The following is a 16,701-nucleotide window of genomic DNA, read 5'->3' as shown; positions in this document are numbered from 1 at the left end:
TCGAACTCCCGACCATGAGGTTAGGAGGTGGGAGCTCCAACCATTGAACTCCCACATGATTCGCATATCTTTTATTTGCTATGAGCCTATGATAGAACATCTATCATTTTTGTTACCATTGTCGATCAAACTTTTACCATTCCGCAGGTTTAATTCATAAACTTTCTCGACTAGTATCTTGACGACCATAACTCGACATGAGATACATACAAAGTACAAACACTCTATATGTCAAGCTTGCGCTCTCTCAACCTATATTAATCGATTCGAAATAATTTAACATGTATACATTTCTTCTTTTGAAAGGTAAGAAAAGAACATTAGGCTACACTTCTCGCAAGGGGAATACCTAATGTGTCGGATACAAAAATGGAAGAAAAAGAAGAGTTATTACAAGGAAAAATATCAAAAAACTAGACATTACTAGATGCACTACATTGGCTATCCAACCAACAACGCGACGTTTCTCAAATCAACTCATGCCTCTATCCATGTTATAACTAATTTGAAACAGACGAAGTATTAGACACGTCCCCACAAGTATTTCTCATTTTACTCATTCTTTTAAAAACCATGGTCTACTTGGAATGCACTAATGCTGACATCGGAATACTGCTGTTGCTAATACTGCAATTTTCATAGTCGCTCGCACTCGCTGGATCTCGTATTCTCGCTCCGTCAACTCGTTGATTTACCCTCCGAGTTCACTCACGAGTCGCATCTTCCTTACTCTCAACTTCTTCTCTTTCGAATTAGGGTTTCTCTCACCTAAATTCCTGCACCAATTTCTACTTCGATTAAGTGATCGATCAATAGGTATATACATATATATGTCAATGATCTTATTAATTTCATCTGGAATTTTATGCTATATTTTATGCTTGAATTGAATATATTTGTTGTCAATTCTTTTAAGTATATAGTATTCATGCAGCTAATTTTCATGCTCAATTGTAACATTTGATTCATGTCGTGAGTTTTGCAGGTTTTTTTTTGAGGAATTTGGGACTTGAATTGTGCTTTTTCTTTGGGAAGCATGGTAATTTTATTGCATTAATTTTGTTTTCTATACTTTCAATTTGTCATTCTATAGTTTTTGCTTTTTTTTTAATTATCAGTGTGCCATGAGGAGCAAAATTGGTGTGTACAATATAATGTTGGTTGAAATTTATCAAATTAATGTAGAAGAGTTCTGTTTTTTTACCCCAGAATTACATCCTTGGAGCTTTCAAGCCTGCCTGTCATATTTCAATTACATTCGCTGACGAAAAAAATCGGAAGAAGGTAATTTTTGTGATGTTTTCTGTTATTGATGGAAGAAGTGATTGTATATTAGTTGTTGATTGAGGGAAGCCTGAGTTATGTTTTGTTTTCATCGGTTATAATAATTTTACTAGTCTTGGTAGTTGGTGCCAACGCCGTTGAAACAGAAATGTCCTTTTTTGAAAAGGCTTGGATCATAATATGATTGAATCAGTTCAGCAACTAAACGATTGTGTCATATTCAATTGACATCGTGAGGAGCGGAATTATTAATTGTATTTTGTCTTACTAATCCATGTTGTAACACACATCCCTTATGGTTTTGCAATGTTTCTGTTATTTCATTGTATTTGCCTGAAATAGGTTCCAATCAAGAAAGAAAATGGTCAAACTGTCATGGTTCCGCTCTTCCAAAGTCAAGAGAACATTGTTGGCAAGGTAAGAAATCCAGGGGTATGACTAAAGAATGTGACATGATCTAAGTGTTTCAACCCTAGATCTTCTGATTTCCTTTTGACCTTTTTTAGATATCCGTAGAGCCAGTTCAAGGGAAGAAAATTGAGCACAATGGCATAAAAGTGGAGCTCCTTGGACAAATAGGTTTGCTTTTGTTTCTCCCATTTTCTTCCACTGCCCCCTTTCCCTATTTTTTCGTATTCAGCATGTGAAATGCACATTATAGACTTTCCTTGACATTTGCATAGTGGAGTCTTTACTCTTTACTCTATGCTTGTGGTACTGATGCAGTGTGGATTTAATTTCACATTCTTTATAGGTATTAACTACTCATATTTGGCTATTTTTAAGGATGTATTGATGTGTACGTGGTGCACCTCGATGTTGTGTATTCTGGCATGCATACCTTAATAATTTGTATCCTTGTCCTGTTTCCCGTTAGTTGTAGACTTGTTTTTTTAATTTGTTTTTATAATCCTTAACATTGTGATTCTGGTGCATTTAACTACTTCTTGTAAGCTCAACATTTGCTTGTAGCATGTTTTCCAAACTCAGTATTCATTGGCAATTCTAGTGACATGTTTTTTTTTTTTTTTTTTTTTTTTTTTATCTTTTTCCCTTTGCAGAGATGTATTTTGACAGGGGAAACTTCTATGACTTCACCTCTCTAGGTGGGTGCCTTTTTTATCTCCCTTTTGATACTGGATATTGTTCAACTTCATTGTATCTATACTCTATAGGATGATCTTTAGAGCTAGAATAATATTTCATTATAGATTTTAGATTTTGGGACCAGAAAATGTGCTCCAGACTATCCTTTATGTTATAATTATAAAGTATTATCTAGACATATCAAACACTTGTAGCTTAGTTTTGGAATTTATTGGAGACTTCATTTTTTGCACAATCTATAAGCAACTAGTATATCTGCGCCCTTTATGTCTAAAGCTAGAGGATTTATGGATGAATGACAATCATGTGCTGCAAATCAATCTATATCCCCAGCATGCGTCTAAATATCAAAACGTCCATAGCTCCTTTTTCTTTTGAAGCAGTAGTTGATTAAGGAGCTTTGTACTAGAAGTGCTAGTAACCTGGAATGTGTGACTATGTCATGATAATATGTTTTCCCCTCTATTTTTCCGATATTGGATTTGGGAGGCGTAAATTTCGATAAGTCTACTAGCATTCACTTTATGTGATTATGCTAAGTTGAGTAATATCAGATTAGAGCCCTTGTATTTGATGTGTGCATTGATAATGCCCTGGTCTCAATCAAGTTTACTTTCTTCCCAAGTTTGAAGCCAATTAGGCATATGTTTTTAGACTGTTGATAAAGATTTGTATCAGAAGGGATATCAAAGGGTAGAACCCAGATTTACCATATTATGAGATGCTTACAACAAGAAGTCAATCATGTAAAAATTCTATAGAAGTCCTCCACCTATAGTATTATTAATTATGTGTGATCTTACCTACATGACTGAGGAAGGACAACTGTTGACTATTTTCAAGCACTTGACTTGTATTGTACAGAATAATTGAAACACTTGGATTGTAAGGATTCCACCTCAACAACTTCTCTTTTCCAAGTACACCACCAAATAGCCAATGACGCTAGCTACCAAAAATTTCTAACCAATTTGCCCTTGTACTTCCTCTTTCAAGCTACTACAACATCTTAAATATACTTGGAGAAATGGATGTGATTTCTCACAAAAGGATGTGCAAAGGAGTGGACTCAACTTTACTGCCTCATATGCCAAAGAGGGGCAAGTATGTAAGTTAAGGATTTAAGGACTGTTTCTTTTCACTGGAGTTTATTAAGCGATACTTTCTATTATAAGTATAACTCCTATGCTTTTCAAAATGAACTCACAGAAACATAGTTCCTCTATGGAGAGTGAGCACATCATGGATGCAATTATTCCAACTGCCAAGATGGTTTGTGGTGCTAAAAGAGACATGTTTTTAGAATACTCATGATAGAGTGAGATTAAGTATCTAGCAAAGTCTCAAACTAGAATGTGTCTGAAATTAGGTATCAGAGACATGCTTTCTTTTCTTTGCAGCTTTCTTGGTTTCATATATGAACATACTAGGAGATGGTTGAGGGCTGAAAGGGGGAGGGGTTCATGGCATGAGGATCCTTTGTGCACTTATATTCATCTTTTGAGGGATGTCTTGAATCATGTGATATCTTTTTGAGAAGATACTTGGTGTTAACATTTTCTCTGGGATAGTTCTTGTATCATATTCCGTGTTCAATTCAGCTCTACAAGATTTTTGTGCTTACGTTCCCTGGCTGCTTCGTCTTTGATAACCCTTAACTGCAAGGGGGATTTGAATTGTTTGCTTTACTAACTCAACTTTTGGGATTCAATGTGTCGGTGGTAAGGAGAAGACATGGTAAAACACTCTCACACTTTTTTCGGTTTCATATCTTTGGTGAATTAGGTGTAAGGAGTGTGTATATTTTCACAGGAGCACATGATCCTTCAATCTTCTTTAGATATATTCCCTCTTTCATTTACTTGCTAAACTATTGTGGGCACAAGTATTTAGGATATGAGAAAAGGTATGGTAAGGACCATAACTTTATAGGATAATGTCAAATATGTGGGAGTTATAAGTAAGAAGATGACAAATATAAAGGGGAATATTGGTACTTTTTAATGGGTCATGATTACCAAATCAAGAAATGTAGTAAGTAAAAGAAAGATTCCTTTATGGAAAATGTAGCAAAATTTAAGACGAAGGGAGTAGTATTTGGTTTTGCTTTTTTTTTTTGTAGGTTAGGGTTGGTGGGGCTTCCTAGGTGTTATTCAATAAGCAAGATATGGAGGATTTGGGCTAAAAATATAGTATCTTTGTCATTGATTACTATCCCCACTTTTTTCTAATCCTTTCTTTGTCTAACAATCCCTCCGTCCCATAATAATTGCAGCACATTTGTATATTCGGCGGTCCTATATTAATTGCACCACTTCTATTTTAGTCATTTTACATAAAAATGATGAGAATACAATAAGTTTAGGAAGTAAAAGTAGTTCCAATGAGGCAACTGAGGACAACCGACCTTTTCCAAGTAGAAATAGTGCAAACAAGGACAACAACCTAATGCCACCAACTTTCAAGCCCTCGACAACAATGTTTTCAGTTATATTATTACACCAATAAGCTATCCTACCTTCGTCCGATTTTAATGGGTACACCTTACACACACTTATACACATAGGTTTAGGAAGTATATAAAGTGAGACATGGTTTTTATTACCTCATTGTAAAAGTTGATTTGATAGAGCAGAGTGGTAATTTGTGCGGGTCCCCTAATTGGGGAGTAGGTGGGTGGGAAGAGTATAATATTATTGTTATTTTATCATTCTCAATAAAGATGTTGGGCGCAGTTTTAGAGTGAGAAATGATAGAATAAGAGCCCTCTCGTTAGTAAATTTGCACTCAATGTATACAATATTACCCGTCAATTTGACTAGTCTTGGACATCTCCTTTGTTCTTGTAAATTGGCACTAATTTTTCTCCTATTTTGTGGTCTCTTGTTTGTCTTTCGGATCTTGTTGAACAAGTCTCTACTCTCTAACCAATCAATATTCAATACCAACATTCTGCTGACATCTACAAACCTCAGTAGGGTTACATATAAGCCAACTCTATTTCCAAGCTTCATCTCCTCGATGTCTGCCTTTATTTTTTGAAATTTCTACATATAGTTCGGTTGACTTTGCGCTCTTTAATTGAGATGTCTCTTGTAATTCCCATTTGTTTTCAGCTCACCAAAAGTCCACCTATCTTTGATTTCTCTATCACCAAGGGTCGTTTGGTTTTTTTTGTTTCACACACCAATCACCATGAGGAGATCGTTGTTCAAGAATTGTGTTTTTTAATAGAACTTTAGTTTGTTGTATACCTTTGACTTAGCCTCTTGGAGAACTTCTTTAGCCTTCAACTGAGCGTCGTTATATTTTGCAATATTTACTTCATTTTTAAAATTTTCCCAAGGCCGGTAGCTCTTTTTTTTTTTTTACGCTGGTCATATCCTTTGCAGAGGTGCTTTTGCTTTTGATTCTCCTAGGACCTCTTTGGCTACTCTAGAAATGCAGAGGTCCTCCTTTGAGATCCAATCGACTTCTTCAACCACTCCGTTGGTAAAAGCTAAAATATTGCCTTCTTTTAGACGCGACCATCCTATTCTTGGCGCACCCAGTATCTATTCCTTGTTAAACTTGCGCTTATATGAACATCTAGCAAAATCTTTTGTTGAGTAGCTACATTCTCCCGTGGGATAACCTTACACATAAGACGACCCTGTCTAGCGGTACTTCTTGCTAAGGGGAACTCTATTTGTGCTGCATACTTGTAGTCACTCCACTTCGAGAAGTCTGCCCATCTGCTTTAATCATGTGTTGGCTAGGATCAAGTAATATGGCTGCTTAAGATACAAAATGGTCTCTCTCCTTTCATTCCTCGTGCCATATCTAAATTCTCCATCAGCACTTCTAATACCATTGCAGCTTGCCTATACATATCCATCGTTCCATCTAGATCTCCTTCGATAATTAACTTTTTAATATGTCGAACGTCTTGAACCACCTTATATAAATCGTCTCAATATTGACGTTTAAGAGCTTCCTCTACACGGAGTACTTAGGCTCATATGCACTGATAGCACTCACAATTTCTCTATAACACGCGACTTTTACTCTTATAATCCTATCACTCTTCTTATATACCTCCATTGCATCATTCACTAGCATAGCATCGAAATTAAGACCAACTTCGTATCTACTCTAAGCTTGAATGTTCTTCCCTGATCTCCCTTGGCTAGAACCTTTAAGCCCTTGCCCTTGTATAAAAATTTCCTTATGGGGATCCTGTTGTTAATGAGTCCCTTAGAGAGGTTTGATTTGTGAAAATAAGACTTCTTTCTCCTTGAGGGTTTTATAAAAGGTTCACTTAGTCTTCTATTTTTGTTTGTCCAGAATTTGCTTAGAGATATAAATCCGTCATTGCAATGTTGATGCATGTGGCTGAATCTGGTGAAAGTTGTGGGATATCTTCTTTGGCAGTTGGGGAGAGGAAGAGAGATTATCATGTAACTATGTGAGAGGTTTCCATTTTGCAATTGTTTGTTCATGCTTTATTTTTGGATAGAGCTATGAGCTATCTACTTAGATATGTATTTCGGTCTTCTTGGCCATTGCCTTGGTACTATGTGCAACATGTTTATTATGCTCTCTGTTTTATATGTTATCAATGTCAGTTTTTTGCTGTCATAAGTTCTTTTTAGTGAAATCCTAACATAAAAAAGTACTGGTGCTATTTCAGAAGAAGTATTGCTGTCTGGTTATTTGAACATACCAATATTATTATCAATTTCAAATTAGATAATCTAGATATTAGCAATTTTGTTTTTTTTACAACAAATTTAATCAAGGTCTTGAGCTTCCTTGCATACTGACTAATCTATGATTTGTATTTGCAGTTCGTGAATTAGATGTCCCTGGTGAAATATATGAAAGAAAAACTTATCCCTTCGAATTTTCCACTGTTGAAATGCCGTATGAAACATATAATGGGGTGAATGTGAGACTTAGGTACGTTTCTTATCTTTCTTTTTCCTGGTTGGGGGGGGGGGTGTTGAGGTGGTGGTTGAAAGTTGAAACTTTAAGATGCCATAAGTGGGGTGTATATGATCTTGTTTATTTATATTTTGATGCTACCATGGAATACTCTTCCGTTGCAGTTAGATTGAGCATATATTTTGCATTATATGCTTCTGATCATCTTCCTTAACTGTCCACTTTAACATTGTATCTTTATGCTGAGGCAATCTTGTTGTTCGTGAATTAAATCATTGGGCTCTGAAAGTAATGGTCCATGTCTTCAATTCTTAGATGTGTAATTGGGGCTTTGGTTGTCTCCTGATTTCTTTCCTTGTAATTCTTAAAGAATGGTTGGTTCTCAGAAAACAACTTTAGGTACTTGAATATTAAGCCACTGTCATGTCTTACCCTCCTCTAGTATAATGACTGCTTTCATCTTTTGAAGTGTTTGGTAGCTTGCCAGAAAATTCCCTGATGTTATTTTATTGTTATAGAGTCTCTTCCAAGACTTACCCTTAGTTATTACACAAACAAATAGCAAATAATTTTGTTGTTACGCTATCTGTTGTTTCAACCAATACTGACTGCTTCCTGGCCTTGCAACTCATAAATGATCAACCTTCAAATCTACACTCTCATTAAGATAGAAGATTCTATCTTCTGTGAATCATATTGGTGCCCTTGTGTTCAATCCTTCGCTTTCCTTTACTTTCATCTTTATTGAAGTGATGAGAAAATCTGGATATTTTTGTAGCTGAAAACTGTAATTCATTATTGTACTCATAAGCAAGGGTGATTAAGGCTTTATTTGTGACATTGGAAAATAGAAGAGTGCCTGTCGGTTACCTGAATGAGTAAGTGTCTTTATATGAGGAGATAAAGGCACCTCGAAGATTTATGAAGAAGCTTGAAAAGATTGATTGCTTAAGCTGTTATCTTTTGCATTGGTTTGCCTAGTCATATGTTTACAGAATCAGTCCTAAATCCAGTTTGGCCTTTTGTCTCTTTGTAAGAAACATCTCGAAAATAGCTGGATAGTGGCGGTCATTGGCATTTTATTTTCATTTTGAACTTGAGGCTGAGTAAGACAAAAATTTCATTCCCCTTTTTCCTGTAAGAGTTTACATATAGGAACCTTCATCTAGTGGAAGTGAGACAGTGAGTGAGGTAATACGTCAAGATTGCATTGTCAAGATTCCAGGGGATGTTTTATCAGATTTATCTGCACACCATATTTGTAGCCTTTATAGAGGGTAATTGGACTAATGATAATGATGTGTCCGCGAAAGGAATATATAATATATGCTTGGTTCAGTAAATCCAGAAAAAAGGAAAATCAGGAAAGAGGAATAAATACAGTCTTCCTCTGCTTATTAAACTGTATGAGACACTTTTCCCCTGGCTTTCTACTTATAAGGCTTGTCATATTTAGAGGTTGCTCTTTCATACGTGGGAGGAGTAACCATTAAGTGTCTTTTACTTTTTCCAGGGCTATGTTTGGCTTCATGTATGAGCTGTGATATACAATTGCCTTACACTTGACAACAAATTCAGCTTTTACACTTGCCTCAAACTATGTTATGCGCAATGACACTTATTGCTCTTAAATGTAAGGTTGCTTGTCGGCTCTTATAATTTGATTATTTGGCTGTTCCTTGCTAGACACTTGTACTGCAAATTTTACTTCACATTCAAATCAAGTTATGTTTCGCAACAGGACACTTATTGCGCTCTAACATCTGTGTAATATTGTGATGTTGCTTGTTGGTTCTTATAATTTGATAAATTGGTTGTTCCTTTTAAATGCTTTACTGGTCTGTTGAAATTAAATTAGTGGTTTCCTTTTTTATTGTAATGTGAAAATCAGTTGCAAATAATGTTGCTATGAATTAACATAGCTTAGTGGCCAAAACAGAGAGATAACACAGAGTTGAGAGATTAAGGGATGAAGAACAAGGTTTAAGAAGAAAACAGTAAGATCTGACTAAATTAATGCTAATCTAGGTGATTAATCACCAATTACAGCCTCGCCAATCTTCTGAGAGGAATGGCACTCTCCCAAGCTAAAACCACTAATCACTCTTCACAATTATCAACATACTCCTCTCTCTAATTATCCCTATATAGAATAATTTCCTTAGCACAGCTACCTAGCTTATTCCCAAAGCTAACTAATGAAGATAATATCTAAATTGTCCTTCTCCCCTAATATGGATTCATAGCAAATGTCTACTAAACCTTCATCATGTATCAACCTTCCGAGATATAGCTGTCACTTGGGTATATATGAATAATATGATTGATGTCTTTCTAAATTTTGTCTATCTGCCATTTTGTTTGATCAAGTGTTAACAGAAATGCTCTGATGTGCTTCCTACAGGTATGTCCTCAAAGTAACAATCAGTCGTGGTTATGCTGGAAGTATAATCGAGTACCATGACTTTGTGGTGACCTCTCTGTCCCTCTCTTCAATATGCATATCTCTGTTAAATTCTATTCTGCATATTTTGCTCTATTGTATGTACTAAATAATTGCGTGTCTTATGAATCAGGTTCGCAACTATTCTCCTCTTCCATCAATAAACAATAGCATCAAGGTCAGTTCAAGATAGTCTTTGCTATCTGCAGATATGTAGCCTGTCCATTATATTGAGATTGATCTGTAAAAAAAAACTTCCGGAAAATTAGGAGTTTTGTGAGAAGGATCAATTTTCCTTACTCTCTTGCTTCAGATGCAGTGTTTTATCTTTTTCATCCATAGCTTGTTAGTATGTTTTTACTGAAGCTTAGCAGTTAATATTCTTTCCATGATGCAGTTGCGAGTCATAGTCCTGTTTTTGATGATTACGTACATCAAAATTTCCATCTGTTTTCTAATACACCAAGGTACTTGGTAATGTATCTGTTGCTACAATGTCTTACCATAATTACGGTTTTGTAGATGGAAGTTGGAATTGAGGATTGCCTACACATTGAGTTTGAATACAATAAAAGCAAGTAAGTTGACATTTTTAATACTTTGTAACCTTTAGGTTATTAGATGTCGTTCTAGATGTGCTTTTGAGGTAAAGGCAGCATTATATTGTGCTTGATACATGCCCGAGTTTCATGTGAATTGATAGTGCTTTTGATTCAATTAGTTTGCCTATTTTCTGATCTAGTTGGGGTTGTTGGAGCCTGTGTTTGTAATGATATACCTCTATGAGTCTGTCCATGGGAGGGGACTGTAAGGAGGACGTCATTCTGTTGTCCACTCCTACCCTAGTAGCTAGTAGATCTCAACTTTTTTTTTTACTACTTCCAGGTACCATCTGAAGGATGTTATTATAGGAAAGATATATTTTCTTCTGGTAAGAATCAAGATAAAAAATATGGATCTTGAGATTAGGCGTCGGGAATCCACTGGTTCTGGTGCAAACACTCACGTGGAGACAGAGACACTTGCCAAATTTGAGTTGATGGATGGGGCTCCAGTTAGAGGTACCCAAAAAGCATTGCTCTCTTCTTTAGTTCTTTGGCTACATTTTTTTTTGCTGATTGGTTAAGACCATAGAGCTTTGTTGCAAAGCTATATGTGGTCATTGATGTTTCAATGCGTAAGTGACTTGCATACTGGTATTTGAAGTTTCAAATTTTGTAAGGGAAGTAAGCAAGGGGGTTGTATGAACTCTTTTCCTTTTTTTTTTTTCTAATAACAGAGTCTCTCATGAGGGATTTACTTTGAGTTGAGATCATATCCCCCCTATGATGCATCATTTTGGAATTTCCTGTGTTTGCCACATAATTACCTACTCCCTCTGTCCTCCAAACTTCGTTAATTTACTTTTTTTTTTCACGATCTCCAAGACACACCTTTGACTATTAATTTTTTTATAACTCTTTATAAAACAATAAGAAGTTGATATTTTGAGAGTACACATTGAGACGAATCTAACAAGACCCAAAATACTGTTTTACTTTGAAAAAATTGGCAATCCTTGGAGAGATGGAGGGACTAATTATTGAGGACCCTCTGTCCCATCTTGTGTATCATTTTGTGGCCCAACCCCTTTTCCTTGGTGTGTCAGAAGGAGAAGGGGTTGGGACACAAGATGAGGCATATAATCGGACATGGGATCTGCACTTGTAAGCTGGCCTCTAAATTTGAACTTATGCTACCGCCCTTCACCCGAAAAACGTACTACTATAAGCTAAAGTTATTTTGTACCGAACATGTTATTTAGGCTCCACCATCAGTGCAGTTGATATAATAGCACCAACGGGTTGGTGTCAAACTGTCAATGCCTGGTATTACTAACATTTTGTGTGGTATCTTAATCTGTTGTGTTTGTCTACAGGTGAATCAATTCCTCTTCGACTGTTCTTAAGTCCATACGAGCTCACCCCTACACATCGCAACATCAATAACAAATTTAGCGTCAAATATTACCTCAATCTTGTTCTTGTTGATGAAGAGGATCGTCGGTATTTCAAGCAACAGGAGATCACTTTATACCGCCTTGCTGAGAACTCTAGTTAGCTATCTTTGGTTTAATTAATTGCCATGATAAGCTAAGGTCATTCACTGATTCTGGGTATGTAGGGAGACATCTATTCCAAATTCTCTGGCAGAGTGGAACGAGTGCTCTCTTTTTCTGGAAAGGGTTTGGTCTTGTGCTGTCATTTCGACCTTTTTTTTTCTTTTTAAATTTTAAACTTGATGATTATGTCAGTATAATCTTGCTTGTACATCATGTGTTGGTTGTTTGATGGTTTAATATCATATGTGGTCTTGATAATGTATCCCCAAATTTTCTTCTTGTCAGATTTGTATTCTGAAACCTAATTGCAACTTGTTAATATCTTCTACATTCTGGTGGTTGAGTTGGAAATAATGTTGAACATTGATATTCTTTGAGGGAAAATGTTAACAAGTGTGGAAAAGAAATCTAGTGGTTGTCGGTTGGTCACAGCCTCACATGCCTGTTTTCAAGCAGGGTTCAATTTTTTATAGGTTGGTGAACACTATTGGCATTTTTTTTAACAGTGTAAATTAAGTTGTGATCTTTTTATCTTTTCCAAAAAAAAGGTTGGCAATGAAGTTTAGATAATTTAGTAAGATTAATCCCAAAATTAGCTGACTATATGAAAGTCTTAACTGTGTTTTATCAGAATGATTCTAAGCTTGAGAATCCTACCCTAAAGCTCATAGATATACACGCATTTTATTGTTCTCAAGGCTCAAGGTATAATGAAACATAAAGCTTAGGATTCCCTCCTCATGAAGGGAATACCTAAAGCATCAATGTTTAGAATTTGACAACTATTTGGTTAAAATTTGAGTAGTTGAAGTTCGTTTTGAAGGATTAAGAATAGAAACCTAGTCATCGAAGTAGAATGAGGGCCTTACATCTATTAGGTTAAACTTGATCCTCGTTTAGTATATTACAAATGACTAAACTCTTTAGGTAATATTGTAATATGTGACTAATGAAATCGATATTTATTGGTTAAATTCCAATATAAGCCTGAAAAGACTTGGAAGGAGGAACTAGATTTGTTTGATTTCACTTCTTTTAGAATGATTTGTATATAATGCTATTAACTAGATGATTATATATCATTTTTGCATTGATCAATCATACTAACATACTCCTACTATTTAATAGAGGTTAATTGTGCTTCACTTACACCCAATTAGTTTGGTCAAAGCTTGTTTGAGACTGGTTCGAGTGAGGTTGAATCTTGAATTGTAATATTCACTCCATTCACGTGCTGTGACTCATGAGCAATTTTTAAATCCTCTTATATACTTTTTGATCATATAGACCTTTTGATCATTTTATTACTTATTGTAGTAAGTGGTAAAGGTTTCGAAACCTTTTTTAAAACTTATGATAATTTTATAGAGATTTGTTATGTGAAACATGAAATGACGCATTCATTACGTGACTGATAATAGATGCCAACTTGGAGTTCTTGACTATGCTTTTTATAATAGCTCAAGTAATTATATAATAGAGTTGAAATTTTGTTACAAGTTGAACTTGTAATTTAGTATCTGGACAATGACTTATAAAGCGAATAATAACAGTTCATAATAGACATACATTATAATACCTAAACGCCGATTACGTCAAATATTTCTTCTTCACATAAAGGACAAAGTAAATCTTATATTACACACTACTAATATATATCTACCACCACATTTTGTTCATACAAAAATTAAAAACTCTCAAATAAACAAAGGTGTATAGAAAAAAATAATCTTGAATGTGCCGTATATATATAGTTGAGACAAACCCCCAAATTTCTCTTTCAGTTTCCCACAATCTTAACAAAGAGGAAAGGATAGAGAAAGAAAGAAACTTACAAAAGAATAACCCTTACACAATTTGCCCTAACCCTCGATTACATTTTCAATCTCTCTCGAACATTTACATTCATCCATTTTAGTTACATACGTGAAAACTTGAGAAATCAACACACAATTTCATTGAACTTCTGTTTTTTCGGCGACACCTGAAATTTGGATCTCCCAAAAAAAATTTGAAGGTTTGTTTACGATTAATTTTAACTATTAGTTTTAAGATTTAACTTGTGTAGGTTATATGCCCATAAATTAGATTTTAGAAATATGTATATGATTTAATTTTATTTACTTGGTAACGTAAGATTATTAGAGAGATATTTGGATTTTAGGGGTTCAGTGTTGGATACGTTACTGTGTTTTGATTGAACATCTCTCTTAATTTTTCATGAATTGTTGAGGATTTGGGTTTAAGGTTTTATGTGATTTTGTTCAATTCTTGATCATTTGGGTTATGATTGTATGTGATTTTGTTCAATTCTTGATCATTTGGGTTATGATTTTAAGTGATTTTGTTCAATTCTTCATCATTTGGGTTATGATTTTATGTGATTTTTGTTCAATTCTTCATCATTTGGGGTACAGTTTTATGCGATTTTGTTCAATTCTTGATCATTTGGGGTACAGTTTTATGTGATTTTGTTCAATCTTGAATATCTTGGGTTTTGTTTTTCATGGAAGACTTGGGAACTTGTTGCTTCTTGACAAAGAGCTTTATGTAGCACGGTTACTTCACTTGATACCCGTTGCTTGTACCCGGTTTTGTCGTGATAACCGACCTGGTGCAATCTAGCCATCTGATTGTGGTGGTCTGCGGTTGGTCGAATCTATCTGTGGATGACTGGCTTTGGGCTGCTTTGATGGCATTCTTTATTTGTTATTGTAGCTGCATTGACCAATCTTGTGGAAATGATACCTGGCTTTGTTCTCTTTGTGTCTGTCCCCAACTTCACTTTATTCCTTGTGGACAAGGGGGGTGGAGATCAATGGTTTCTGATTATTCGTGCTAACTGTTCAAAGATTATGTTATGCAGGGGTTGCAAGAACGAACGATTGACCAACATAGATTTCCCCTTCAACGTATATGTATGGGCTAACTTGTGCTTTTCATGGGAGGTGTAGAGGATGGCCAACCACCCTACAAGCGGCTGAGATTATCTTGTGCAGGATCAAGCAATCTTTCTAGTGGCTTAAGAGCTGAAGAACAACCCGCAGCTGCTCGCTCTTTGAGGGATCTGATGGCTCGACCTATACAATGCCAAGGGGAAGAAGAGGTGATTGGTTCAAGAGGGGTGATCAAAAAATTAGAGTTTGTCCGACTTATAGCTGGTGCCTTGTATGCTCTTGGTTATGAACGTAGTGGTGCTTGCCTAGAGGAAGAATCTGGTATACCATTGCAGACTGCTGCAGTAAATTTGCTTATGCAACATGTTCTGGATGGGAGGTGGGATGAAAGTGCCTTGATATTGCAAAGCATTGGTGTAGAGGATGAAACTATAGTAAAAACAGCTAAGTTTTTGATCTTGGAGCAGAAATTTTTTGAGCTTTTAGATGACGGAAAGACAATGGACGCTTTAAACACATTGAGGACTGAAATATCACCTCTGCATATAAAAACAAGTAGAGTGCATGAGCTTTCTTCTTGTATTCTTTATCATCCACAGAGTCAAAATGGATTTGCACGCAGAGACTCTATGAAAGGAAAATTGCGTTCAGAAGTTCTTGATGAACTGCAGAAATTGCTTCCTCCTACAATAATGGTACCTGCTAAAAGGCTGGAATATCTAGTGGAACAGGCCTTGAATTTGCAGCGTGGGGCCTGCATGTTTCACAACTCTGCAGACTGGGAGATGTCATTGTATACTGACCATCACTGCGGAAGAGACAATATCCCTAGTCGTACTTTGCAGGTTAGTTTATTTTTCCATATCTGTATAAAGCTTCTTGTAATTGTGCTCCCCTCGCCTTTCCTCCTCTTTCTCTGTGATTTTAGGTTTTCTATTAGCACAATATTCATTGTGGTGTTTTACTTTGCTCTTCTATTGGAAGGTAAATTGAGATTTTGGTTCTCAGAGTGGATATAGTTTCAAAAGGTTTGCTGTTATTTTTGGTCTATCAATCAAATCACTTATATTTGCATTGCAAGCACTTAAGGTTTCTTTCAATGTTTAAGGAACTTCATTATCATGGTTCTTGTAACTTGTGCTTCAATCACAATTGCAATACTTCAATTCCAAAGTGATGGCACACAAACTGGAGTTTAGAGCACACTGTCTTTTAGAAGTACGTAGTTTAATGATTCTTTTAAATTTATAATAAGGGTCTCTGCAAGTACCTTACTCTGCTACGTTGTGTATCTTGTGATGTTTGCTGTTTTGTGCTCGTGGTTCTTGTAAATTGTAAGCAGTATATTTCTCTCTTCTTTCCTTAGCCTTTTTTTATGAAGATGGAGGATTATCTACCGGGGATTTAGCTTGCTTTGACATCCTACTAATAGGAAAGTGAAAATCCAAAATCCTATTTATCAGATGCTTCATCAAAATTGCAATACTTTAATTTCAAAGTGATGGCATACAAACTGGAGACTAGGGCACACTGTTCTTTAGATGTACGTAATAGAATGATTTTCTTTATAAAGTTGTCTTCAAGTATCTTATTTTTCCACCTCGTCTATCTTGTGATGCTGTTTTCTGCTCATGTGGCAAAGTCAATTGACTAAAAAGGTCACTGCAACGCATCACATCATCTTACTTGTAACTTATTATAACTTCAGGAATCTCTTGCTATCTACCTATAAAGGATCTTAAGTAATTTCCTCTTTGAACCAAGGATGAAACTGGGGTTTTAATCTAGTACTTGCTGAAATCCAAACACAATCTTCTTGCATATATCTTAACATTGCCTCTGTTCATTGAACCTTTATGTTTCCTCCTCTTCTTGCTATTTTAATACTCCTTTCCTGTGTTCAAAGGAGTTGATTAAGCTGTTATAATGAATATGATGACTCT

The 16,701-nt window shown here is 35.6% G+C and overlaps 2 protein-coding genes across 3 annotated transcripts; both read left to right on the top strand.

The window, feature by feature from the left end:
* The first annotated feature begins 567 nt into the window (after positions 1-567).
* LOC104895365 (vacuolar protein sorting-associated protein 26A) lies at positions 568-12,189 on the top strand. 2 transcript variants are annotated; one of them, XM_048646076.2, is made up of 12 exons: positions 570-816; positions 986-1,039; positions 1,210-1,284; positions 1,627-1,701; positions 1,791-1,863; positions 2,346-2,390; positions 7,221-7,332; positions 9,722-9,788; positions 9,894-9,938; positions 10,283-10,338; positions 10,646-10,821; positions 11,679-12,189. In XM_048646076.2, exons 2-12 carry the CDS (start codon positions 1,037-1,039, stop codon positions 11,858-11,860), a joined length of 909 nt encoding a protein of 302 aa, XP_048502033.1. In that variant the 5' UTR covers positions 570-816; positions 986-1,036; the 3' UTR covers positions 11,861-12,189. The 2 variants fall into 2 exon arrangements, with proteins under 2 accessions (XP_057251446.1, XP_048502033.1); XM_057395463.1 differs by lacking the exon at positions 2,346-2,390 and having other exon boundaries at positions 568-816.
* A 1,377-nt stretch (positions 12,190-13,566) lies between these two features.
* On the top strand, positions 13,567-16,670 carry LOC104895364 (hypothetical protein). The gene is made up of 2 exons (XM_057395462.1): positions 13,567-13,878; positions 14,728-16,670. The coding sequence occupies exon 2, from the start codon at positions 14,803-14,805 to the stop codon at positions 15,775-15,777; it is 975 nt and encodes a 324-aa protein (XP_057251445.1). The 5' UTR covers positions 13,567-13,878; positions 14,728-14,802; the 3' UTR covers positions 15,778-16,670.
* The last annotated feature ends 31 nt before the right edge of the window (positions 16,671-16,701 follow it).

The sequence above is a fragment of the Beta vulgaris genome, chromosome 6, assembly GCF_026745355.1.
Source record: "Beta vulgaris subsp. vulgaris cultivar EL10 chromosome 6, EL10.2, whole genome shotgun sequence".
NCBI lineage: Eukaryota > Viridiplantae > Streptophyta > Magnoliopsida > Caryophyllales > Amaranthaceae > Beta > Beta vulgaris.
Note: the sequence above shows the minus strand (reverse complement) of the source record. Positions and strands in the feature narration are given on the sequence as shown.

Excerpts from the sequence above, each read along its gene's own strand:
- LOC104895365 (XM_048646076.2), top strand. Across the intron at positions 1,864-2,345 it reads GGAGCTCCTTGGACAAATAG|AGATGTATTTTGACAGGGGA; the intron begins GTTTGCTTTTGT and ends TTCCCTTTGCAG. Across the intron at positions 10,339-10,645 it reads TTTGAATACAATAAAAGCAA|GTACCATCTGAAGGATGTTA; the intron begins GTAAGTTGACAT and ends TACTACTTCCAG.
- LOC104895364 (XM_057395462.1), top strand. The coding sequence starts at position 14,803 with ATGGGAGGTGTAGAGGATGGCCAACCACCCTACAAGCGGCTGAGATTA.